The 27,197-nt window shown below is 42.6% G+C and overlaps 2 protein-coding genes across 3 annotated transcripts in view; both read right to left on the reverse strand.

The window, feature by feature from the left end:
* LOC308401642 (lissencephaly-1 homolog) overlaps nt 1–2,829 on the reverse strand; it is a 38,431-nt gene extending 35,602 nt beyond the window's left edge. Inside the window, exon 1 of one of the 2 annotated variants that reach the window (XM_080889955.1) lies at nt 2,647–2,829. The gene's annotated coding sequence lies outside the window, so the exon portion shown is untranslated. Of the gene's footprint in view, nt 1–1,515; nt 1,648–2,646 lie in introns of those variants that run through there. The other variant, XM_080889956.1, reaches the window with a different exon arrangement.
* Nucleotides 2,830–6,207: 3,378 nt separating this feature from the next.
* On the reverse strand, nt 6,208–25,984 carry cluha (clustered mitochondria (cluA/CLU1) homolog a). Its single transcript, XM_080888740.1, has 27 exons — nt 25,621–25,984; nt 19,084–19,277; nt 18,767–18,938; nt 17,685–17,828; nt 16,423–16,550; nt 16,180–16,334; nt 15,498–15,623; nt 14,058–14,205; nt 13,880–13,972; nt 13,354–13,788; nt 13,009–13,268; nt 12,484–12,908; nt 11,782–11,883; nt 11,476–11,576; nt 10,614–10,766; nt 10,463–10,525; nt 10,125–10,369; nt 9,957–10,041; nt 9,713–9,866; nt 9,468–9,607; nt 9,245–9,325; nt 9,029–9,154; nt 8,815–8,936; nt 8,629–8,722; nt 8,409–8,543; nt 8,220–8,293; nt 6,208–7,484 (listed from the first exon to the last, which is right to left on the reverse strand). Exons 1-27 carry the CDS (start codon nt 25,742–25,744, stop codon nt 7,358–7,360), a joined length of 4,206 nt encoding a protein of 1,401 aa, XP_080744866.1. The 5' UTR covers nt 25,745–25,984; the 3' UTR covers nt 6,208–7,357.
* Nucleotides 25,985–27,197: the final 1,213 nt, after the last annotated feature.

Here is a 27,197-nt window from a genome sequence, read left to right on the forward strand (position 1 = left end):
AATAGAGGAGATTTCATTAGGAGAAGCATGATCTCTACAGATGGCTTCAAATGCGTGACTACAAAAATATTTAAGTAGTGCACAAGACAGAAAAAAACCTACTCCTTGCTCTCAAACAGCTGTTTTATCTTCTGGAAGAGCACACACACACCCCAGCATCCACACCCACAGAATGGGATAGACACTGAACAGAGAGGAAGCTGTAAAGGACAACAGATCAATGTTACGCCAATAAGACGCTTGACATGCAGGCGAGAGCAACACCATTGAGGCAGGTTAGCCTGCTACATTTATACAACAGCAAAGAGGTTTGTTATAAACCATGTATGAATCCCTCCAGGCAATTCACCTCACACCAACAAGCTACTGGCTGAAATTATTAAGACTATAAATATAGAGCAGAGGTTAATTCTGCAAGCAACTATGGTGGCTATCACACAAATGGTGGATTGCTATCAAAGCATCAGCCTCTACAACTTATTTACAGTCTCACTACAACATAAATACTTTCTGTAAAGTATAGCAGAATATCTGGCAACGTGTGAAAACAGTCATTTGTAGGATGGCTGGCAGTTGTTGTTGGCAGATTGGTTAATAACCAGTCAGCTTAGCAGTGGGCAAGCTGTCTGGGAGGTGAACCTCTATGCTACTGTAAGCCATCCACTATAGCAAAGGCAAACAGCCTCTCTCTCTGTCTCAATACTCTCTGCTGACAGAAAAAGAAGAAAGAAAAAAAAAAAGGGGGGGGGGGGGGGGGGGGGGGCACAATTTGCTCCTTTCTCACAAAAATCTTCACATTTTCCACAACTATTAGATGACAACCCCATAACATCAGTGACTCTTTGCAGTTTTGCTGATGGACTAAAAGTAATTTCTAAAGCTTCCCATTGCAGTGAAACGCAATTGGTGCTGCTGTGTTTCCAGTGCTGACAGTACTGAATGGGGCCTGGCTACAGAGATGTACTTATTCAAATCAACTGCTGATAAAAACTCAGCACAGACGAGAAAAAAAAAAAAAAAAAGCATTGTCAAGTAAAAATCAGCTCAGCACACAGTATATTTTATACAAATACAAAGCTGCTGTTCTTAAACTAAAAATTGAACTTTGAACTATTTTGACATCATGGACAGTCTGTATAGCTACATTTTCTGACATTGAAAGAAAACTGCATAAATTATTACTAAACTTCGTGTGGACTGTGCAGATTTAGAAACGGATCAAGCAAATAGCAGGCCAACTTTGACCCACAACAAGACCAAAGCAATTTGCAGCATTTGGCATCAGTGTTTAACATAAGTGTGTGCATATCATAATAGTATTACAAGTGACAGGTCCCAACAACCGCTACTGTCAAAAACTGCATTGCTCCTCAAAATGGCTGCAATTGAGAGTCCTCTTAAGTCTGTCACAACCTACAACACAATCGCAAACACCTGCATGGAGTGTAAGACGTGTTGAATGCCGTTTTCTAAAATAAATATCAACATCCCACAGGATCAGGACAGGACACTTACCAGGCGTGGCTGATCCTAGCTCAAATTAATGGTTTATCCGATCTGAAAACAAGGTTCGCGCTACGTAGCGACAACGTACTCTCCCCCATGAGACTGCCAGAGCAAAGACTAGCATTCATCCCCGTTTTCACTAGACTCTGAATTCATACAACGAGACACAGAAAACAGCGAGGCACACATGCAAACACGTCGCCTCCTCCTGCGTGCTCCACCCTGATTTTCAAACACCGTGCCAACAACACACGGCGTGAAGCAGCCCACGAGTGTGACAGCAATGATGTGAGCTGCCTCAGCCGAGCATCCATCAAGCAGTGTGACAGCGACCAGAGAGGGGAGAAACGCACCCGGTGACAGGTCACGGGAGCAACTGGGCTGACTGAAGTCGAAACACAATAATATCTGCACAATAAACCACACGACGCCTGAACGTCACTCACAACCGCTTCCAAATGCTAACGCCGGGGCTGCACCGCCGGTTAACGACAACAGAACCACACGGTGCGGGCGGTTAGGTGTTTAAACGAGACACAGGCCTAACATTTCCAAGGATAACCCTCTACTTGGAAATGCATTCAAGCATGCTGCAGGGGTTAAGAGACTAGGTTGACAGGCACAGTTACTGCACTTCTAACTACGCTAATTACTTATTACTAACTTAAGGTGGACTCCATAAGCAGCACAATTGGCACTGATATACCTTATCACTGAAACCTTCTCCAAACTTACTCTACTTCGGCTTACCTGACCACAACGCCAGTCGTTATCGTTATCTTATTCCAGGTTATCTTCAGCTAAAGTTAATGTTAGCCAAGTTAGCTCCAGAAAGTTAGCTCGCTCGTTTAACTTCAATCAAAACCGCACTTTGTATTCCAGCTCAAGTATGTACATTTAACCAAAACAGCAAATAATAACGGCTTAAATGACAGCCAGTGTTCAAGTGCTGTTTGTCGGCACACAAGGACAAACTCCCACTGACAGGGTACCTGCTGCTCCAGTCCAGAGCGGCCTATCCGCCATTTTGAGGCACAGAAAGGAGGTGCACGGACTGCAGCCACATCGTCATTTTCCCCACCTAACGACGGATTCCTTCGACCGTCGCCGGCTTCATAAATGAAAACTGCTCAGACTTACCCTATTGTTACTGGCCGTGAGTATCCTCAGACGTCTCCGACGGCAACACGACCCGGCAGGGCGTGAAATTTCCGCTCCCAAAACCTGGTCTTATGATGTGGAGGTAAACTGTGGCCGTCTTGTCTCCTGTCGGCTCCGCTCGCTTGTTTTTTTTCGTACACTACCGCATTCGACTTCGGCCGGGTACGCGCTTGGAATTCGCGTTCACGCCATCACAGGAGCGCGCGCGCCCTTGGTCGTTATTTTATTTGCCTGTTAACTCTTAGATTGCGGCTTCTCATTAGTATGTTTTAAATAGAGGAAATTGTCCTAAATGTCATGAGTGATTTAGAGACTTAATAAACTCACAGAAGGGCACTTTTTTATTTAGTGATTTAATTATTTTTTGTACTTTACATGCCAATTCTAGGATATTTCTCAGGTAAATTCCTTTTTTATTACCCCCCATCTTAGTAAGCTTTATAAATAATCTTTTTACTTATAAAACTTGCTGAGTATGAAAATATGTTCCATGTTTAAAACCTTTGCTTTGACTGACAGCAGCTGCTGAAATTTTATTTTTTTTCTTTTTGGTGTTGTTACTAGTTCCTCTTTTGTACCAGCTGAGACACATGTCTGTCAGTTATTTACAAATAGACCGATACCGATCAAGAGCTGATACTGATGTTCCTCAGATACACAGTCAACAAAGGGTTTTTCCCCACAGGACCATACATGCAGTTCTGTCAAAGCTAAGTATTGAGTATTCCTTTCGTATGAACGGGAGTAAGTAGCCACTGCCAGATGCTGCTAATCAAATGCACTTGATTAACTGAGCATCTCTATAAAGGCATAAGTATTGGTAGTGTTTTAACACAATGCCAAAATCTTCTCAGTAGTGGAGGTCCCAGCAAACTCACTCCAAGGTTAGACCTTAGAGCCTTCAAAGAAAAATCAAGAACCCTACAGCTCAGACTCTATGGGCCTCAAGAGTCTGAGCTGTTCGCAAGTCAGTTCGCAAGTTAAATGTGAAAGTTAATGCAGTTCGTGCATAATTAAGAAACGACTGAACAAGTGTGTGTTGTGCTGCCAGAAGAAAGACTTCTTTCTAAAAAAGACGATGGCAACATGCCTTAGTTTTGCAAAGCTGCATCTGAACACCCACAAAACTTTGGGAACGTCCTTTGGACAGACAAGACAAGCACAACTTAGCACAAACATCTCATATGAGTTCAACAAGCATGCCGGTGGTGGTTTGATGACTTGGGCTTTTTTCAGAGCTACAGGACCTGGGCACCTTGCAGTCACTGAATTGGCCGTGAAGTTCTCTGAATACCTAAGTAGTCTGTAGAGTCAAATGCGAGGCCATCTGTATGACAGCTGAAGCGTCACTTGGTGTCATGCAACAAGAGAAAAGAATCAAGGTGTTGCAATGATCTAGTCAAAGTCCAGACCTCAACCTAATTGAAATACTGGGGTGAGCACACTAAAGAGCTATGTATACATTAGGTGTACTTAGTGTTTCCATGGGACTGCGTCGAGTCCTTGAAAACTTTTTCACATCTGCACTGGCTACTTGTTATAAAACAAATTAAAAACATATAAAAAAGTTGATAAAAAATCCGAACAGATCTTTCACTAGTTTTATTTTAATCCATTTTTAATATAAAAGCATACTCAGACCAAAAAATAATTAGATTTTGTAAAGAGCAACACACACAAATACCACACACCATCAGGGGAAGCAGACTCAAACACTAGGCTTAAGAAGTCTTTGTGGAGAAGAGATTTCATCAGCGAGAGAACACAAAACCCTCAAACAGCCACACAAAGACAGTATTGCAGTATGACCAGGAGCAGTGAAATGCATATTTTAGGATAGATATTTGCCTTTTTCTTCTTTTCACAGCACTCTTATTTTTTTTATAAGATAGTATGAGCTCTTTTTAACTTTAAAAAGCTACTTTGCACAGAGCCCATATGAGCAAGTTCAGTGTTTAATCTTTGAGTATTTGTCCTTTAAGTAAACATTCATTCTTCATGACCTGCTTTGCAATTTGAATGTAAAACAAAAAATGCAAAGTTCTGCAAAATATGTGTGAATGAATACACTTCATAGTTTTATATTATTACACTTTGCCCCCCCCTCTTCTGGAGATGACCTCAAATAAACATCTACAGCATTCAGGAAAGAACCTACAGCAGAGTCAGACTGATGTCTCCAACTAAAGCAAAAAGCTAAGTGTTGAAAGGGCAGCAGAGCATCTCTGTAGACATTTTCCTGTCTCTCAGGGAGTTTCATAAACTATCGTAGCGTCAGATCATTAAATGCAGGTAGAACTACAAATGTGCTAAAAATTAAAGTTGTCACATCCTTGCTAAATGTAAAAACTTATTGGTATTTTAAAATTAATCAGAATCTCATGTAACGTTTACAGTAATGCAGTTTAATGCATTTCCAGTACATCTGGCTATGCTAGAAGAGATGTATGTTTCTAAAGTCCATGAGCATACTTTTCTAAATCAAATACAGCATGTGTATATCTGAACTTGCACCGTGACATTTCCTGTCATGTAGGTCAAACGTTTGTCCTTCACATACAGAAGAATGTTAGAATGCCACCTTATGGACACTGTCTGTATTACTGCTGAATGCCACTTGGAGAGTAGGTGGGGAAGAAAATAATAATACAAGAAAACCAGAAGACATAATCACAAGGCTTATGTCAGCTTTTGTTTTGTTTTTTAAAGCCATCATCCTGCTGGTTTCCATTCAGGATAGAGAACAGGAACATGCTCAGCTGTTGTTGGTTCAGGAGCAATCTGGAAATCACTGTAGTGACCTCATCTCCTGGTGTGAAGAACTCATCTTTCATCGTTTTGTATACATCATTCTTCCAGTACAGTAAGAAGGCAAACTTCCAACAAGTAAAAATGTTTTTTAAAAAAAAATGCATCATCGCTCTATTGCTTTAATCACTCACATCTTTCCATGAGAGGGAAAACATTAGGTTTACAGCAAAAACAAGCCTTTATCAGTCTTTTTTGGTACATCACTGAGGCAGCCCTTCCTTTCCCCCCCACGCCCCCCTCTCCTAATTTTGGTGACGCCGTGTACCTGTCGACACACAGCACAAGAAAGTTAACTAAAACTGCTTACTGCTCGCTCCTGTCTGGGATTCGGCTCCGTTACACATGAAGAAAATAACAAATCACATAACGAGAAGAAAAATAAAAATAAACAACCAGCAACGATAAGTCTGTCATCACTGCCGATGTCGAGAAGCGATGCGGTTAATTTCAGTACCAATTTCAGTATATCAGCGGATTTTTGGGGCCCAGAAAAGAACCCAGTTTACCGTGTGCAGAATTATTAAAGATTTGGAAAGCCAATGTTTTCTCAGCCTCTATTCAAACTATGCGAGGAAAGCCCCGGCCAACAGATTTGATGTCAGACTACACAAAGACGCACACTGTCAAACACACAAACACACATGCACATATTCTTTCACTGTGCAAAAATAGATATTTGAACACAGCTAACATATATATATATATATATATATATATATATATATATATATAGATATATATATAGATATATATATATATATATATATAAATCTACTGCTTAAGGTGGACGTTTTCTTTTTGTTCAAATCTGTGTTTCCCATACACATCAATCAAGTACTTGTCTAATAGAGATTTATACATCGTTTTTCCATTTCTATACATTTTCTATAAAACAGACATGGCTTTAAATTAACTGATGATGAACAGGCAATAAAATTCCTTCTTACCCCCCCTGTGCACTTTTACAAAAATAATCCATAAAAAGAAATTAAAAAAATAAAAATAAAATCAACCTAAATGATTAGTTGTGAGCTCGCTAATTTGTGACTGCGCTGGAGAAACGGGAACCAGAGGATACAGCATGCACCCTCCCGGGATGTCTCAAGTACAAATGACAGATCAAATTAGTTCATTATTGAGGACACGTGTGAATGATGGGTGCTCGCTGCAAGGCGGCTCAATGAGCCACTAACAAGGGAAGTTTACATTCAGAAGCCCCACTTGAAAAATGGCAAATTTAGTAACTGGTCTTTTCTGGTCTTAGTGCACAATAGAAAGTACCCCTGAGTTCAAGGACAGGGTAGGATCCACCACGAGCCGGTGGCTACTTGCCCGAGGATCTTCGAGGCTCTTTAGGCAATGACGGGGGCAGAATATGGTCCTGGGCCAACAGTGCTGTGGAAAGTTTGAGCTGAGAAGAAGAATGGCTTGTGTGTGGGGGGGATTATGGTAGAGTGGATAAGGCTCTGGTATAAAATGTCATGGTCATTCTTGGTCTCCCGCCCCCGGCTGAAACCCTCGTTTCATAGTCATCGTAATTCTAACACAGCCAACACGCTCTAGGGCTTCATCACCAGGTTCTCGGGATTTTCAGATTGCACGGTACTGTGGTTTTACATGGTTTGTACTTTCTCCTCCCCTCTATCCCTACTTTGTAGGAAATTCCTGCTCAGTATTCCTTTCTCCTACAGTTCATCAGTCTGTGTCTGGACTACCCTGACCCATCCCCTCCCTCTTTTTTATTTATTTATATTTTTCTCATTTATTTATGTTGATTTAGACTGCTCTGCTTTCGGGTCCACAGGCTTTGTGACTCATCCATCACAGCCCGTCTTTCTCTCCCATAGCAGAAAATAGCTGTGTTGGCCACTACTCAATATTAATCGATGGGAATTTTGTCTTCCAATTCCAGTGAGCGGTCCTCAGCAGGCTCCTCGCTCTTTCCCAGCTCCTGCAGCTGCTGCCGCCTCTGCACCTCTGCCTTCAGGTTCTCCAGATCCTTTGGGCTGAAAAAAAGAGAAGAAAAATCAACACACAACTCCCTAAGATAGAAGAAATCCTGAGCCTATAATTATCCCCATTCATGTCACAGACATGCTCCCAGAGCTACACACTAACCACACCTTCATCTCAAGGATTCAAGGAGCTTTATTGTCATTTGCATCACATGTTTACATGAGGTGGAACGAAATTAAATTATAAGTCATTATTTACTAGAAAGGATGTGGTCCAATATCAGAACAGGCACACAGATTTCTGTCTGCAGGATTTATGGTTGTATAGGCACACATACATCCACACAGCCTGTGTAGTTTAACACTTTATTATCCTAAGTCAAAGCATTTGTGGAAAAATTGGAGAACTATGGCTCAAGACTACTTTAAAAATAATACTAGAAAGTGTGACACCCTGGAAGCAAAATACAAAGCAATCAGGGGTAGCTCAAGACTTTTGCACAGTACTCTAATGGCCATTTTCTGGGAAGGATTAATTCAAATATAGGAAGTGAGTATAGTGACCCAAAAGAGTGAAATTTCTATAAAATCCTAACTAAAGCAAAGATTGGAAATGCAATCTTAACACTCTCGGAGAACCAGGGTTACGCTAATAACCAAATAATTTCCCCATTTATTCAGTTCCACAGTTTAATGTCTGAGGAAGCCACTGACTTCCTGCATGTTGTGAGATTACCAACCCATATACAAGCAACAAAGAGCAGTAATGCTCCTTTATGCGTCTACCTGAGAGGTATAAAGATGATGCCATTGATGATGTTGAGCTGGTCCAGGATGGTGGCCATGCTGGGTGCAGTGAACTAGAAAATCAGAGGGGGGGGAAAGGGGGGAACGAGAAAAAAAGCCATCAGCACTGAACATTTGGACATAATCAGCTGGAAGCACAAAAAAAACAAAATGACTTGGAACATTTACCTTAAGGGGCATAATGCTGGCGTTAGAGCCATTTTTGTAGATCTCATTCATGGTTCTCTGCAGAGCTACAGCCTGCTGCGTGAGATACTTCAGATACTCAGAACTCTCCTTGGTCTTCTCATGGGCCTCGCCCATCTGACAGGAGGAAAAAAACATTAGAAAAAAAACTGCTTCATCACAACTGGTAAAGTTAAAGTGTATGAACTGCTGTGGAGCATACCTGGTTCTTATAAATGGTGTAACCCTCCTTCTCGTGCTGCAGTGCAGAGCGGAACTCAGCCTTGCTCTCATAAACTCTTGCAACCAAATGATGACTGGAAAAACAATAAGGCAGTTATAATACAAACCATCATGCCACTACTACTTTTATTCTAATGCATATGAATGAATAAATCAATCTACCCACCTGAGGGCTACTTTGAGGGACCGAGGTCCATGGTACTTTGTGTTGATGGTCAAAGCGTTCTCCAGGAATCTCAGAGATAAATCGTACTCCATGACTCCATGCAGCACCAGCCCGATGTTACTCTGAGGAAGTCAGGAACAAAGTTCAATAATTTTGCTTTTTCCCCACCTTATGAGAAATAACGTTAAAGCCAGCAGGTGAAGTCTGCACTCACGTCCAGCAGAGTCATCTCAGGGTGGTCCTCCCCACAAATCAACAACATGAGGTAACGAGCGCGGTACAGAAGCTTCAGGGCAGTCGAAAGCTGGTTGTTGGCAAAGCAGTACAGGGCCAAGTGCATCTGACAAATGAAAGGAACAAACAAGTTTAGAAGGATATTAAACATGGTCAACATGACAAACATGAGTTCCTCCTCCATCTGGTAGCTTACATATTCTTGAATTGTGTTGGGATGCTCGATGCCAAGGACTCTTTCACTCATCAGAACAGCCTTTTGCTGATTGCTGAGAGCCTGCAGGTAAATAAATATAAAAAAAAAAACAAAAAAAACAAAACAAAAAAGAGCCATTCAGCACCACAAAAAAAAAATCAGCATGAGCTTATATATATATATATATTAAAAAAAAAAGGAAGCATTGCACATCTGTGCCTACCTCAGGGTGATCTCCCAGGATGTAATTAAGGCGCGCCAGCAGGCGCAGGCAGGAGCAGATCTCTACGTGCATGGCTCCGTACACGTTGTTGAAGAGATTAAGAGCCTCGTTGATCAGCTCACATCCTTCCTTCAAGAAACCTGAGGGCAGTATAATGATTAATTTAGATATATTAGTACAAAAGGAAGAAGGGTTAATGCTCTGAAAAAACTTTTTTTTTTTTTTACACAGCATGCAAACGTCACCTTGCTGCACTTTGGCCTGCCCACTCTGGAAGAAGTGGAAGGCATCTGTGGCTTTGGGGTTTACATGTTTCACCACAGGGAAAATGTTCAGGATGTCCTCTTCTGTGAAGGCAGGCTTATGGCGGCTGTCGAAGTTATACTCCTTTATCAGGATCTAAAAGTCAAATAAAACACAAGTCTAAGAAAGGATGTGATGACCATTCGGTAAAGTGAGGGTGCAGTCACTACATTGTAAATGAGTTACCTGTATGCCAGTTTTGACTGAAATTTCTCTGAGCAGAGTGATTTTCTGGAGGCCGAATTTCTCCACAACTTGGTCGACACTTTCACTGTGCAATGAGTAAATAGGTTTTATTTAGAAATACATACAAAGTCTCTACATTTGTTTGAGTTTAACAGGTGGGGTCCTTACCACTGTAGGGTAAAGTGATAATAGCTCTGGGCCTCAGAGGCAATGTTCTTCCACAGTTCACTCGGTGTCAGGCTGGCCCACGCCGTGTTGTCGCCACCGCCGGGGACCCTGTTGCGACGTTTGCGGTTTTTGCGGCGTGACACCAGTTCATCGGGAGGCAGGTGGGCAACGGCGTCTGGGAAGGAGCTCAGGAAGCAGTTTAGGAAATGGCTCACAGCAGCAGAGAGTGCAGACAGCTCTACACCCTGCAGGAAAAAAAGCACAGATGAAAATAAACAACAGCTCGTTGATGTCTTTAAAAGAGAGCAGAAAATGTTGCACCATTAAATTTAACTAACCTGGAGGTACGTCTTGAATATATGTTTTGCACATCTGGTGATCAGCTCAGTTATTCCTATTCTCTAAAAACAACAAGAAGAATTTTATTTATTTTTTTAAATTTAAACTGTGTGCTGATTCTATTGGTCAGATTTGAGGAATCAGACTCACATAGATGTGCTCCAGCTGGGCTTTGGCAGGAGTCTTCTCCATAAACTCCAGGACTGTGCCCAAATAGCGAACATTGATGCCTCTCTGGTGCAAAGCCTCCGTTAGTGAGGCTCCATCCATGGGCAGAGCGCTGTGGTCCAAACAGTCCTTCACCTGGTTATGAAAACACACAAACATGGCTTTAAACTCAGACACAGACAACCCTACGTGATAATTTGATGTGCAAGCATTTACCGAACAGACTTATCATTGTAACAATGAAATTAGGCGCACAAGTCCAATATAAAAACAGTTAAGTGCAGAAAACTACTAATAAAATACCATAAATATGCTTTAAATTTCCACAAAAACAGAAGTAGCATATCTGAACGCATGCTCTGAATTATCATCAGACAAAGGGTAACAGTTCATACAATGACCAGGACTGAGAGCAGTCCTGATGATGTTTTGCAGTCTTTTGGGGTAGTGCGAGGTGGTGACATCTTCTATGGCAGCTAAATATAGGAGGTCCTACTAATCTGATCCCTGCAGTCGTGAAATTTAATTTTTTCCCCCCCAAGTAGTTTACAATTAAAACTTAAATTTGACTCTCTCTATAAGAGTCTCCCAGCTGCAAAGGTTTTATACACCGGAAAAGCAAAAACAGAGTTGGTGAATAGTTTAAGCAGAACACATTATGCTTTAATCATTTCATGTTAGACACTACCTGGGCCTTCATTTCCTTAGCCACACACAAGCCTTCATCGGGGAGTTTAACATGATCGTGATGTCCTTATAATAAAAGGCAAAAACTATTTGAATCCACACTCTTCACACACCAAGACAACTCAGCTGGATGTTTGGGAGCAGAAGCGTCACTGACCAGTGTTGGGACCTGACAGGAAACCAGGAAGGCAGCTGCGTCTTTGAGTAGCTGCTTCTGCTTCTGGATGTCGTCTGCGCTCTCTTCAGGGAACCGTACTCCTGGTTCAACACCACAAACACAATCATTGCTTTTTGTTGTATTCACTTTTGAAGTAATCGGGAATCAAATGTGGTAGTGTCTCCACAACTCTAGTTTTCCACTTCCAAAACTTAAAAGCTTCACACAATGTTCATGGAAAAGATCATTTCTGACTTCCCAGCTATTTGTTTCTAATAACCCATATAATAGGAATCATCATGTTACCTGGGGAGAAGATATCAGGGTTGAAGCGGATATCGAAAGCTGTGTCGCTGATGGAGCCCACTGCCTTACAGGCATTCAGGACCACTTCACGGCTTTTGGGGTCTGTTTGTGTTTGGGACCAAAGACAAAAAAAAAAATTAAAAAAAAAAAATACAGAAATGTTAAAGGTGATTACGTCAGACAGGTCATGTCAAAATGTGTAAAGATCAGTTCTGATCTGAACTGTTCTTTCACCTCAAACTATCTGTTCACACATCAATACACAACAGCAGTCCAGTTTATTTCACCCTGGTCTCAGCAGAGCACCCACCACCATTCGATCAGGACCACAAACCCTCGCTCTATGATTGGCTCACACAGATTACACAAATCACGCACCACAAGGTTATTTCTGCATTTCAAAGCACCTTTGGATTAATCAACACAGCACCCGATTATGGAGTTATTGGGTCAAATCCTGCTGCAAAGGGATCACAGGCTGGGAATAGGTTGTTTCGGGGGGGGGCACTATTCCCTGCTGCAGGCTGAGGACTGAACGGGAACAGCTACTCAGGTGGAAAGAAAACACTATGATCCAGTAATTTTAGAGTTCTATTGATCCATTTCTTTTTTCTAAGCCGTTATCCACCAGAGTAGCTCTCTCTGTATTGTCCTGGCCCCAATTTTTGGGGGGGGTGGGCGCGGCGGTGTTTCTAAACGTACCAATACTAGATCCATCTTCGGCAACTAAGGTCTCCGCTAGCTCTTTGGCCTGAGCTAATCCTGGAATACTTTCCTCAAGCTCCTTACCCTCCAATGGGCCCTTGCATTCCCCGTTCTGGGTGGCTGTGGGGTCTACAGGCCCGTTTGTTGTGGGCTTCGAGGAGTTCTCTTCGCTGTCAGTTCCTGTTTGTGAGGCAGCAGTGGAAGCATTGTCTGTCTGGCTAGTGCTATCTGTGGAGATGTCTGTTGCTTTAGAGGAATCTGTGGCATTGGTCTGTGCTGTGTCTGTCTGGGTCGTGTCGGCTTTGCTCTCTGCGAGTGTTTCTGAGGTTTCTGTGATGGCGGGTGTGTCAGTCTTGATAGAGTCCCTGTTGGCTTTATGCTGCATCAGCTGTAACGCTGCCATCTTCATGAACAGGAGATATCTGAAGAGGAAGACAAGAAAAAGTAGCAAAGTCACTTCTATATAATCAGCACAGGTTTCTAGAAAACAGCTCATTATTGCTGCACAACAACAACACAAACCTGTGCTCAACAAAGGCTTCGATGAGCTCTTGGCGTAGACAGGCCAGGCGATGGCGGTGCTGGCGGGGGAAGCCTAGACGCTGGCACTCTGGAGACAGCTCTACTCCATCCACAGGCAGGAAGTTGAGGTCAGGGGGGAAGGTGCGAAGGAGGTCGAGAATATAGTGTCTGCCGTCATTCCCGATGATGCCTTTGCATTCGACAGAGGAGCACAGCTCCACCGTGTCATTCTTCTCATTCAGCACGCTGTGCCGCTGGATCTAAAATTTAACGTACAAAACATACACAGTATCTGTATGTAGACACGAGTCAGCTTTATTATTGTCACACAGTCACGCTTCTTACCTTTAGTGGCCTACTGGTCTTTTCCAGCAGTTCCAGGTATTTGCCGTGAGACACAACAGTCTTCCCAAAGTCAATGGAGCCGTAGATGACGCTCTGCTCCTGCTCACGCTCCAGGATACCTGGGATGATGGACTGGGCGGTGACACGGTAGCCTCTGTAGTCCACCACTACAGTTCCCAGAGTGTAAAGACCTTCCACATCCACCCCGCTGTAAGCTCGTACTCCGTTCAAGTCATTGGTGGGTGCTGCGTGGGCGGCCGCATCGCCCCCCAGCTCACGATAGTGGTCCCGCACATCGAAGCCCAGACTGAAAAAGATGTTGTTCCAGATGAACATCTGCATCCGAGTTTCTTCACCAGGGTTGATGGCCATTACGTTGCCATCAATTACAGCCATGGCACCTCGAGTGGCAGCTGCCGCAAAGTCACTGTGGACCTGCAGAAAGTAAAAGGTTTCACATTAAATTAGCATCAGCATAAGCAACAAGGTGGCTAATTAAAGAGCTGCAGAAAGTAAGACTTTAAACCTTGAATATAGCCCTCTCCCTTAGCAGCCGCTCAGGCAGGTTCTTCCGGGGCAGCTCTCTGGTAGTCTGCAGCTCTTCGTTCCAATCTCTGGTCTAGATGCACAACAAGAAAATTAATATTGGAAAAAACTTGAAATCATTCCTCTTGATGATCTGCTGCTGGATTCAGCGCCTTGACCTGTCCAGGGATGTGCTCCTCATAACCCAGGCGGGAGGTGTATGCGTCCTCAGCTCGAACACAGTCCATTGCATGGTCTACTTGCGGAGCAGTCCAGCTGTATACTTGGAAAGGCGTGGCTATCCTCTCAAACGGGTGTCTCTGGACTCTGCAGCAGTAAAAGAGAAACCATAATTTCCATGGTTCATAATTTAGCTGCAAATATCATTTTTCGCTTGCTGTGAGAGGGTCCTAAAACTAATAAAAATCACAGTCTTGATATACAACTTTTATTTGCAAAGACTCATTTGTTATAAGATATTCAACTGCTGTCCCCGAACGTGAAAGAACAAAAGTGCAAAGTAAGTAGAGGTCAAAAAAATGACTTTTGTTCCTTTGGAGGGCACAAAAAAAAAGAAAAAAAGAAAACGGCTCACAATCAGCATCAAGGCAAGTGAGAACAACAAATTACTGTAATTGTCGGGCTATAAGCCGCTACTTTTGCACAAGCTTTGAACCCTGCGGCTTTTAGTCAGGTGCGGCTTTTCTATGGATTGTCCATGATTTTTGTCATATCGTAAGAGGATTTGTTTTGTTTGTTCTGCTGTTGTACGGCACTACGTTGCCTGGCGGAAGCGTATGTGATCAGACACATAGTATCGGGGTTCAAGAGTGGTATGTTGGTCACATGTCCGTCCGCCAGGCAACGTAGTGCCGTACAATGTTATGCCCAACTCCACCAGTGGAATCTGACAGTGTGGAAAAGTGTGAAAACATCCATGATCACCAACGGATATCGAAGGGCTGGACTGCTGCATGATGGAGAGGAGGACACCGCCACGGCCCTTCAGAGGGTGTTCGACTCTGACACTGACAACGAGGATTTCTTTGGTTTTGAAAGTGACAACGAAGGAGAGAAGAAGAGTGGATGACGAAGCCATCCTGAGCCTGTTTGTATCCGACACTGGAGAAGAGGACTTTGGTGGTTTTAGTGCGCAGGAAGATGGTGGTGAATGACTGACTTTTCTTCTTGTTAAAGCCGTGTCACTGCACCTGAGCCTAGAAGATAGTCCGAATCTATTTTTCTGGTGTGCTGTAGGTTATTGTTATGTACTACATTTGTTACTCATTTATGAAGCACAGTACATGTTTCGTACTTGTAATTACCGCTACTTGTACATATACCTAAAAAGTTATGCAAATATGTACCCATAACTTGTTTTTCAAAATATTAATAAAAGGGGTGTGTCTCCAAACAGCCATCTCTTTCCTGACAATTCGCTTTGTGCATATTCTCTTACATATGATAAGTCAACATTGAAACACCTGCAGCTTTTAGTCAGGTGCGGCTAATGTATGTAGAAAACAGGATTTTTCCCTGATCTTAGCTTGTGCGGCTAATATCCGGGTGCGCTTTGTAGTCCGGAAAATACGGTAAGTAAAAGAATGAAATGTTTTCACCTTTTCTTTTGCAGGGCGGTGAAGTTCTTCTTGAAGGCAGGGCTGATCTGGCTCAGCAGCTCAACTAGAGAGTGGCTCAAGAAGCTGGGATTAGCTGGTTTGGGGTTGAAGGTGTAGGTAGTAGACCTGAAAAGCACACAAGCACATTATCATCATGGTTCACACTAATATAGCCGAGTTCATCATCTGCAGCCTGCTAAATGGAGAAAAAGCATCTATATAAAAATACGAAAAAGAAACAAACTTGCTGTTAAATATCCCCGCCACACTACAAAGCACTAATACATGAAAGCAAGCTTATGACTGAGAAAACAGCTGGAAGGGGGAAAAAAAAGAAAACATACAAAAAGAAAAAAAATAATCTTCATCCTAACAATGCAACATGTTTCCAGGCTGTCCACCTAAACAAACTGCATCAACATTTCCTGTTCTATTTTAAGGAAAAACACTACAGGAGAAAATGTGCCAACTATAATGAGCTGACTCACAGCATCGCTTCTTACATCACCTAATTGCAGACTAACTGCTGCCAAATGTCTTCACCTAATGGCATCTTGAATTATAAATACACGCTGCAGAAACGGTGCTGCCAAATGCTTAAACTGCACTTTAACGGCAGAGAGTCAGCTGCAGTAAGAACACAGAGCTTGTAAGGAGACACCAGGCCCAAACATCAACTGACTGGTTGAGGTAGAAGCCGCGTGTTGAGGCAGTGACGCTGACATGGCGCTCCTCCACAGTCACAATGTACAGGTACATGAGGTCGCCGTGCATCTTCCTGTTTCCAGGTGGAGGGTTCCACCCGCTCATGGTCAAGACCTTCAGGCACTGCATGGGCTGTGGAGCACGTAAAATAAGAGGATGAATCTCAAGTTTAAAAGCCAAACTTACTTCCCCCGTTTAAGTCCCTAAATGCCTTCCTCACCTTCCAGTCCTTATTCTGTGGCTGGAGGGGCACAAGGGGGCGCTCTTTACTGCCGGGCAGGATGTGCTCTGGAGGGGTGCAGTCTATCTGCTCCATCTCGCTGCCCTTTTTCTTCCGCTTTCCAGTTTCTATAAGCAAAGGAAGAAGCAAGAAAGGAAAATTGGTGGATTTCTATTGAATAAAACAGCATGCATGCACACACACAGGACTAATGTGAACACATAAACCTTATTCAGTCACTCTTAAAACCATCTGTTGATCGCTTAACACAAGGGTGTAAAACATAAGGCTCAGGGTTCAGAATCGGCTCGGCAAAGACTCAATCCCAATGGACGGCTACGGGAACTTTTTCTGTCACGCTGACAGGTTTCTTTCATTTACTGCAGCAGCATTTCTTCATTATGCAGAAAACCCTAACCTTTTCCTCACATCTTTGAGATTAAATGTGTAGTAAAACTTCTTTAGACTGAGAGAAAGGGAACTTTCACTCGTCCAACCCACTTAAGATCAAGTTTGACATGTCTGAACAAACACATTGACTGAGAAGGGAGTCTTAGATTTTCTGCTTTTCATTTCTATGCTGCATGCTGTTCGATTACTGCAAAGGCTGCAGCAGTGCATGGTGAAAATTCCAGAGCTGGGAAACATTTTACTCCCTTCTTAAAAATCCCCTGAAACAATTTAATCCTCAGCTCTTACGTATGAATAATATACAAGCAGTTTAAAAGGCGATTTCACTGAGAAGCAGGGGGGAAACCTCCTAATGCCAACAACAGTCATTCATTTATCTCCCGACTGCAAAGTAGGTTTTAAAATCCATCACTGAGAGAAGAAAACCGCGTGTCTGTCTCTCAGTGCAAATACTTCGCAAGAGAGTGTCTCTTTCATTAAGGCTCCCAGAAAAATAAACCCAACTTGTCTGAATGACAGAAAACCAGCAAGGTGATAGGATTGAAAAGAGTTTTAGGTCATATTCATGGTAAACGTGTTTGCCTTGTGTGATTTTAACCCGTGCACCAACTTGCTGGTCTGCCCTCAACTTCATTTTGTCTCCATATTTTATTCCATCTCAGAAACGGGCATTTCAGCTCGCGTGCTCTTTGTTACGCTCACACGCTTCAAAACAGTGTAATACAAGGTTTATCAATAATTTAACAGAGTTTGTCTCAAATGTGCTCAAAGTCCAACTAAACTACACAAGGTCCAGCTCTGTAAGCAGGAATCACAGTCTTTAAAGAAACTGTTGATCCTTAGTGTCATACCTCCAAGATCTCCATCAGTGAAGATGCTCAGGAAAGAGAGAGAGTTGCAGTCTACTCCGTTGTAAGCGTCAGAAGGGTCCAGACTCTTCAGCAGGTCTCTGATGTGACGCACATGGATTCGAGCTTCACGCACCGTGTAGGGCTCTGAGGGAAACAAAACAAACAGTGTGGTTTAAAACCCAACTAAGCAACATGTATACTGAACTATTATGAGTGCTGGAGGCTACTCAAAATTTTGCATTACTCACAACTTTTTGGTTTTTAAGCAACAAATCAATTTGTCCCCCAAATTAAGTGGTTAACACAAGAGCATTTTCGCTCATATCAGCACAAATGTCTTTTCCAATAACTTAAGGAATACCAGCCCAGAACACACCCCACAGAAGAATTTCACTTGTGTCTGCAAAGATCACACAAGTAGCCTCCTGCCAGCCAGTTCTGTACATTATCATCAAGTCGACTATTTTTGCACTGCTTCAGCATAGGTAACAGACACACTCTGAAACATATTCCTCAGATACAGCGTCACTGACGGGGAATACTTCAGTTTGGCTTTTGAGGCTGAGTTTAAACACTAATAGGAGCATGTTCATCTCTACTTTTGTTAACTGCAAAACTCAAACATTGGCCTGAGCGTCACTCTGGGTCATTTAACGCTAGCTTTATGTTAACGTCTTGTATTTAGCCGGACCCCTGACAAGTGTGACAATATGTATGTATGGATGGATATGATGATTAGAATTGAATGTGATTACCGATTTTAGAAACACCTTTTCCATTACATAAGTCGAACCCTTAGCAGACCCACGTGTATAATGCCGCAACATGACAACCAACATATTTGTATATAAAACGGTTTCAGGATCAGGCTGCACCTGCCAATACTGTGAGTTCCACCTGGTTCTCCTGGAGGTTTCTTCCTGTTAGTTTTTCCTTCCCACCGTCACCAAAGTGCTTGGTCATCATGATTCTCTCTTAAACAGATAGCCATAAATGTAGTGCCCTTCTAAGTAAATGGACAACAGCTCTCAGGAAGTCCGTCCAAACTTTGCACGACAAGCCCTGGTGCTTCAGAATCTTACCTTCCACCACTTTGAGCACCGATCCCTCCTGCAGACCCTCGATAGACTTGAGCTCAGCAAAGTTGTCCAGCACATTTCCATCCAGCTGCAGAGAGAAGCAGGTGCGGTGGCAGGTGTCCTCACGGTCCATCAAAACCTGGTGGATTTCCTGCACCATCTCCTGGGGGGAGACCTGATGTTGGGGAAGAAATTAAAGAAATGAAGTGACACAGAAATGAGGAGGAGCAGCAACATTTAGTTCATGTTACAAACTACATCATCACAGACATGACTTGAAAGTCCTGTAGTTTTCTTAAAGAACTGCAGCTTATCCTCACCTGCAGGTCAAATGGCTCTGTCCCCGGAGCCTGGATCTTTACAGTGAAGCCTGTGTCCTGGATCACTATCACTTCCTGTTCGTTAGACTCCTCCCCTCCATCTGCCTCGCCATTCCCATCCTGCTTTGAGTCCGTCTCCTCCGTATGCTCATGAGCCCTGTCACCATTTACCATGGCTGTATCTGCACTGTGCCCTTTAATGAAAAAAGTGCATAGATCAAGCTTTATGTTAAGTCACAAGACATATCTACTAATAAAATATTCAACTACTTAAGGCTTTATTTAAAATAACACAACCAACTCCCTTTGTCAGAAACGACAATTTATTAACTTGTTGTTCTCCTCTCACCCTCAACCTGCGTCTGCCCCTCCCTGAGGCTGATTCTGCTGGAGGTTTCTTCCTGTTCAAATGGAGTTTTTCTTTCCCACTGTCACCAAGTGCTTGCTCACAGGGCTTTGCCTGATTGTTGGTGTTGTGTCTGTATTATGCCCCTTAAAATATAAATGTCCTCAAAGCAACTACTGTTGTTATAGAAAAAAAAAATTGAACTCAATTGTTAGTTGGATAAACCATTTACAAAAAAAAAGAACAAAAAAAAAGTTGATCATCGCTTTCTGAATTTTCCACTTTAATACAAGTGTGATCTTAATTAGAAAATATTGTAAAATAAATGTTGTAACCCAAAAAGTGACATTTGGCGTACTGGTGACAAAATGCAGCCGTAAGCACACTGAGTATTAGCACATTCTTCCTTTGAATTTCTTATGAGTAATTGAAAACTGTGTTTTTCCTGTTTGGGAACTTATAAAAACCAGTTCCAATCTTTTCAATAGTCATGAGGAGGCTGGACAGAAGCACTGTCTCGGTTTCAGAACTGTTAGAGTCTTGTTTCCACTAATGAAAGGAGGAAAAATATTTTCCATCATAAGTCAACATTTCAAGTGAAGAAGTTTGACTTAATAACTCAACCTTCTGAAAAAAAAAAAAAAAAAAAAAAAAAAAAAAAAAAAATCACTAAAACATAATCTAGCCTTTCTGGTTATTGTTTTGTTCCAGTAACAATCTCAATCAAGCTAACATGCTAAAATGCCACCACAGACTACACTACAGGCTAATTCTGCTAACACTGAAAGGACAAAGGGACAATTGTTATGCACTCTCCAAGTGAGCTCACCTTGCCAAACAGCATGACACAGGAATTTATATGTAGTTACAGACATATGGTACTACAGCTGTCTGGTGATGCTAAACTGTGTAAACTGGATAAGTATATTCAAATGAAACAAAGACGTGTATTTGCCCTTTCTTCCACATCAATAATAATAATAATAATAATAATAATAATAATAATAATAAAGCTACTGCTGGGTCCTACCTTGTCACAAGGGTTCAACACTGTGGCCCTTCGCATCCGAATTCCAGCTGGAATTAAAACAGTGACCCTTCACTTGTCAAGTGAATGCGTTAACCACCACACTATGTAGTTATTGTGTCAACTGCACCACATACAGGAGCGTTCCTGTCAAAGCCTCGAGGCCATTTGCTGGGTAACACTGTGTTTATGCTATAATTTATTTGTTTACAGCATAATTTAGACAATGCACCTCTTTGGCTGCCATCAGTGACTCAGCCATCATGTCAACACTAACTCACTTTTCTTCCACATAAGCAGCCAGGTCACAAATAAGGAAGGCAATCCTCCAGGCCCAGATGATCTTACCGATATCCTTATAAAATATTTATTTACGGTTGAGCAAAGCCAACAAAGCTCAGCTATACCATGACAATGCTGTGGTTTTGCTTCCCTGAAGTCGACAAAGACTAGAGGATTAGCGTGAGGGATCTTCTCAACACTCAGATCTCTCTTTTTATTCAAACATCAACAGTACTGAAAAGACCATGCTGACAATCATAACTGACTTGAGTCACTAATGATTTATCTGAAATTTGACAATAAGTAACCAGCTTCGTCTAGAAAAGAAAACGCTTGGTTTCCAGCAGTGACCTGCTGAAACCTACACCGTTGCAACACTGCAGGGAACTCAGCCAGGAGGCCTCGAGGGAGGATTTCACCATTCACGAGAGGGAATTATGGGTCACTTACATGGATATCTGCTTATACCAGCACTGTGACAAATAATCCAGCAGTTGCTTTACCTTTTTATAGAAATCAGAGCCACCAAAATTATTCTCTGTAAATTCTCTGTAAAATAGGCCAGCTGAGAAAAGTCTGACAGCTCCTCTCATTATACAGACGACGGATGGATATTATTTTCTTGAGTAACAGTTAAGGTGAGAGGAAAATGACATGAATAAAAATGAGCTAAATTAATTCAAAGGAACAGGGGCCCACTGCAAGGACATCAGGCAAATGTTTTCTCTCACTGACCTACAACTGCTGCCAGCCAGCGCGTCCTTGCTGCCTGTCAAGGGTAACGCGATGTCAGGGTTACTCGGAGAGAAGGGGCCAGAGGGAGGGGAGGGGCTGGACCTGGACCGCGACCCCGGGTGGGGAATGAACGCAGTGAGACGGTGGGGGAGAGGTGGAAGAAGCGCATGGGAGAGGAACAACAGGCCACGCTCTGAATAACAAACATAACTGCTTCAGGGCGAGTGAGCATGCGGGCCAACAATGTCGGAAAGAATGAGGGATCTATGCAGAAACATTTCATCTCCGAGTTGAGCTCTATTTTGGCTCACACAAGTGACATGATGATGACTAACTTCTGAAATATTACAGACCAGATAGGAAGGAAATAACACGAAGTATTAGGCCAATACTGCACTTCTTAAGTCCAGCTTCTTAAAATTTGATTTGCGGCCTCATTTTAAATTAAATTTAATTAAATATCTTCAGGTAATGAATGGTTAGTGATACAAAACAAGTCACTTGAAGAGGTTATCTCTGGATCCTGAAGCTGAGAGACTGTGATAAGAGGCACTTTACAGATTTTCTAATGTTTCATTAACCAAAAGAAGATCTACAGACATTAACGGCTGTCTCTGATCATTTCGTTTTGATTAATTCATAAGAAACAAAGAGGGGAGTTGGCGTGCAATTGGCTAGATTAAGTCTGTAGATATCAGATTCATCATCGCAGAAACCCAACAGTACAAAGCACTATAAGTGATAAGACTAATGATGAGGTTTTCCAGTGGACAAAGCATTGCAAAACAGACCTATTCTCTACAGTAGAGGGATTAAAGTTCATCAGAAAGTAGGTAATGAGGCAAAAGGAGGCGGGAGAAGCAATGTTAAAACAGTGAAGAGGAAATGTTGCATGCTGCTTTACTTCAGTGTAGAAAATAGAGATGCACTACCTGGTTATAAGTGCATAGATTCCCAAATGCAGGAGAAGGACCTAATGAAGTGGGTCAATTTTCCACTCAGGGTGTACATCATAAAGTCTGCCAGAAATCCTTGAGAATGACTACTTAATTTAATACAAGTATGATAAAATGTCTCATTCACTGGCTGAAATCAGACACTTCTAATTCTTTTAGTATTACTTCATCAGCTAAACTGTAAATTCGTGCTCTATTTGTGGAGAAATATATGACAAAATATGAGTTTTACAGTGTAATGATGTGTTACTTTATAATAAACCTCTAAACATATCTGTTTACCTAAAATAAATGCTGTGATTTCTCTTTTGGCATTAAGTATCATCACATCTAATTAGACAGTGCTAACTTGACCAGTAATTGAAAGGCACGTTTCAGTGGAACAATCAAACCGCTCTAATCAGAGTCAAATAATTAAAAGCAGTGATTAAAAACCATGTATAGGAGCGGCCATTAAGCACTGTAGCAAATGCTCAGACTGGTACAACGCCCAAGTCCTCGGTAAGGAATGAAGATCAAGGATTTTGATTTGTTTTTTTAAAGAAAAAAAATTATTAGATACATTCAAATACTAACAAACAACTGAAGATCAAACTGAAAATGATTCAAACTTAAAGCTCAGTGCTGAACTGCACTCTCTTGTTTACTCCATTAGCCTACTTCTGCTGATAAACAATAAAGCCAGCCAAGCGGCCATCTAGCCACTCCGCAGCCCTTGACACCATCACCATGGCAACATTAACCAGCCTGTCAACACCGAAAACACCACCTAGCACACAAGGCCCCTCTGTAATCGAGTTTGATGGACCACAAGGTGGCATCCTTCTGGTGGACGGCCACACAAAGACTGAAATCTAAAAGTCTGCCAGCAGATTCTCCGTTGTTGTAATTTGTTCCCCGAGCATTGAATGATGCTAGAGACTTTTTTTTGTGGTGCAGGCTTGAGAGGGGGCAACTTGAGTCACAAACAGGATCCATGAGTCCAACCCATAACACGATCACTGAAATCAAAATCCTTCCGGCAAACAATGACATATTTCTGCCATAGCTCCAATAAATGTCTGTTTTTTTTTAAATGAAATTATACATATACATATCCGTAGAGACAAAAAATAAATAAATCCATTCAACTCTGAGCCACAAACTACAAAGACAACGAGACAAACAGCAGAGGTGTGGAAGATGCCAAGAGAGATGAGCAATCGAGGCAGGGTGTCAGTGATTGCTGGGATTAGCAAGGGCACTCTTCCACCCACAGGAGCATTAAGCTCCTTAAAGCCACAGAGTGACCCTCACCTCGACCTGTCTGCTCAGCCACGTGCTGTTAGTATGTCTAGTTACAACTACTCACTGAGACGCATCAACCTCGTCACCATTGCCCAGTGATTACATTTGCTATTGATTCTTGATTAGTCCATGAGTGGTTTGGGATGTAAAATGTAATTTTAAATTAAAAATGCTTCAAGTGCTGACATGTGAAGTCACACTGCTTGGTTAATGCTGGATTTCTGGGGCTGAAGCAGATATAGCTTTCCAAGAACATCTACAAACATATGAACCTGCTACAGTTATACTGGAAAGAAGAAAATCACAAGCTTAAAATACAGCTGGACTAAAAGTCCATGTGCCATCAGCTGTGATGCTACTCTGCAACACGTGCTGCCAACAGTACAGATATGTGCTGACACAACTTCCCCAAGAAGGGAGAAAGCTTGGAGCTGTACTGCTATGTTCATGAAGCCCATGTGACACCCAGGCTCCAATAAACACTAAACGACTGGAAATAGGAAAGCTTTAATTACACGAGAGGATGCCTGGCAGCTCAATCTTTAACATCCATTCCTCTTCCTCCGCACATGTCAAAATCATCTCAGCTTCTTGCCTCTCTAACATCAAGCTGAAAAACCACAACTCATTTCTAATCCCATCCCTCCCAATGACTCAAAACTATGGTTTAATACACTGTTTACGTCTGAAATGCAGTTCCATGTGGGATTTTATAATGAGTGACACACACACAAAACCACAGCTCTTCATCATCGAACCGACAAAGGTTCACTCCGGACAGCTGGAGGAATCAGATACTGTGCAATGAGACATTTCAAGGTCCGGGCAGGCTGCAATGAACTTCAGAGCTGTGGGAGTCAAACTTCACCAGGTGACAGCCCTTGCATTAAATCTAACCCCGCCTGCACCCACAGCACTCCGCCGCTGCTCCCAAACAACCTTCACCTGACAGCTTTTACTCACCAGCTCGCGTATTATCAGAGTAACCTTCCCCCTCACCGTGCGCACACCACCATCATGACTTATCGGCTATAACCAGCTTCCGCTTCCCGGTCGAGGAGGAACGCTCGACCTAATCAGGACGGGGGGGTGAAGATGGGGCCGGTTAGAGGACTAACACCGACCACCTCGCGATTCAGCCACCTCACGCGTATTTTTCTATAGCTCGGTAACGACGAACATGTCTGCTACACAAGCTGTGTGATACACATACCACCCCCAGTAAAAATGAAGGCATGTGCGCGACCCCCCCGTGTTCGTGTAAGCAGTGTGAAGCGCCACTGAAGGTGACCTTCAGTTACCGAACATGTGCGTCAGCGCGAGTTTGTGCTACGGCAGCTACTGCTGCTTTATGTGCTCTGAACAAACAGGCGCTACACAGGCGCCCCGTGCTTTACTCAAAAAACCATAGCTCCCCGTGATCACGTTTGGTTTTAAGGCACGAGACAGCTTTGACAGCGACAGGAGCGCCTGTGCGCTAGTTAGCTAACTAGCTAACCGGAGCGCTAACTAGCTTCACGCTGAATGGGACACGCTAAAGATAATGCTAGCATTACCGGCCAATGTGTTTAGGTTAGCCTGAGCAGCTTGCAGTGTCAGGCAGAAGTCCGAGCCAGCTGTGAATATAGCAGCGGTCCCAGTCGAGTGAAAAAAAGCATTAACACCGGACAGTTGGTTAGCAGGTGGGTGCAAGGTGGAACCTTCAAACTTCCAGAGATGGAGGGGTAAAGCAGCAGCACTACGCTCGGTCTGAGGACCTTTAAGTCACACAGCGCAGCATGGAGGTGAAAGTCACCACATTTGGTGCATGCTGCACAGCTTCAGTAAAGCAGACATTCAGTCATGCTGTATGTATGTTGATTCTGCATGCACGATGAGAGCAGTGGTGTCTGCAGCGGACTTACCACAACCACAGGACTCTTTTAGAGGTGCCTTTCCTGCTCCTTTACCATCCTGGGCTCCATCCGCGGGATCTGCCGGATTGCAGTTAGGCACTGACGCCGGGATGTCATCTGTCTTGCTCACCATGGTCGGCAGTCAGTGTGTTTCTGTGACAGAAATCCCCCAGCAGCTTTGCTCGAATATTTGTGTGTCTCTGTAAATGAAACGCAAATAAACAAAGGCAAACTACAGCTTCTTCTCTGGCTGTCACGAGCTAGCTGGCGACATACGAGGGGTACAAGCTTACAAAAACAAGTCTACAGAGGAAGGACAGTGCTGTACATAGTGCCGATCACACGTGGTTTTCTCCTCCCCTCCTCTTGACCTCTTTGCCTTTGCGTTGCACCTCCCCACCTGCTCCGCGTGGCGCTACGGAAAGCCACACGCGACAATTCTTGCGCACTCACCAGTTTTTCATTTGTCTTGCACTAAAAGAAAACATGGACACATGGATGGAGAGAGGAAAACACGAGCATTTAAAACCCTAATCACATTAATGACCCGGTGTTTCTTCTTATGTGGAAGTGCATAGCATTTTATATCTTGAGGCATTCTTCCACATTTTTTATTGGCTGTACTTTGCAAAGCCTTCACACAAAATCCCCTCAAAATGGTCAGAAAATAGAACAATAGCTGAAATAACAATTTTAATAGTTATTTGGATTAGGTGCTGTAAAACGAATATTTCACCCTCTCCTAATTTTTGTTTGACCTCTCTGCTGTAAACCTGTCAGACGTCAACTTTTATGAAAATCTTGTGACTCAAGAAGGATGTAATCTAAGATTTTCAAATTGATACCGTAGGCGCATCTACTAGAATGCTGAGGGTAAAACTGGTGGATTACATTATTTTTGCATATTTTTCATACTTAAATGTGTCATCAAACAAAGTTCAATATTAGAGAAAGATAGCTTAAGTAAATATAACATGCAGTTTTCAAATGAATATTTAATTTTTAAGGGTTAAAATTAAAAAGCTGTACAAACCTTCCTGCCCTGATGCAAAAAAGAAAAATTATAAATTAGCTGTGATTAAGTTTTGTGGAAAAATAAGTTCAATGTCGGTAGCCAGTCATTGTACTCATTATTGTCAGAACTGTTGAATCAAGACTCGAAATAGTCTCAAAACATATTATCCCATGATCTAAATAAACAACAGCTGAGAACCAAAGTCATTGACATCAATCAATCTGGAAAGGCATTACAAAGCCTTTTCTAAGGCTTTGGGATTCCAGCAAACTTGATGATGAGAGCCATTATCCACAAATGGATAAACGTGGAACAATGGTGTACCTTCCCAGGAGTGGACAACCTACCAAAGTTACTCCAACAGCACTCCAACAACTGATTCAGGAGGTAATAGAAGAACCCAGAAAAACATCTAAAAACTGCAGACCTCAGTTAAGGGCTGAGATCATGATTCAATAATATGAAAGAGGCAAAAATGGCATCCATGGGAGAGTTCGAAGGAGAAAACCACTGCTGATCAAAAAGAACAAAAAGGCTAATCTCACATTTGCCAAAAAACATCTTGATGATC

The sequence above is a fragment of the Rhamphochromis sp. 'chilingali' genome (genome assembly GCF_963969265.1).
Source record: "Rhamphochromis sp. 'chilingali' genome assembly, chromosome: 8".
Taxonomy (NCBI): Eukaryota; Metazoa; Chordata; class Actinopteri; order Cichliformes; family Cichlidae; genus Rhamphochromis; species Rhamphochromis sp. 'chilingali'.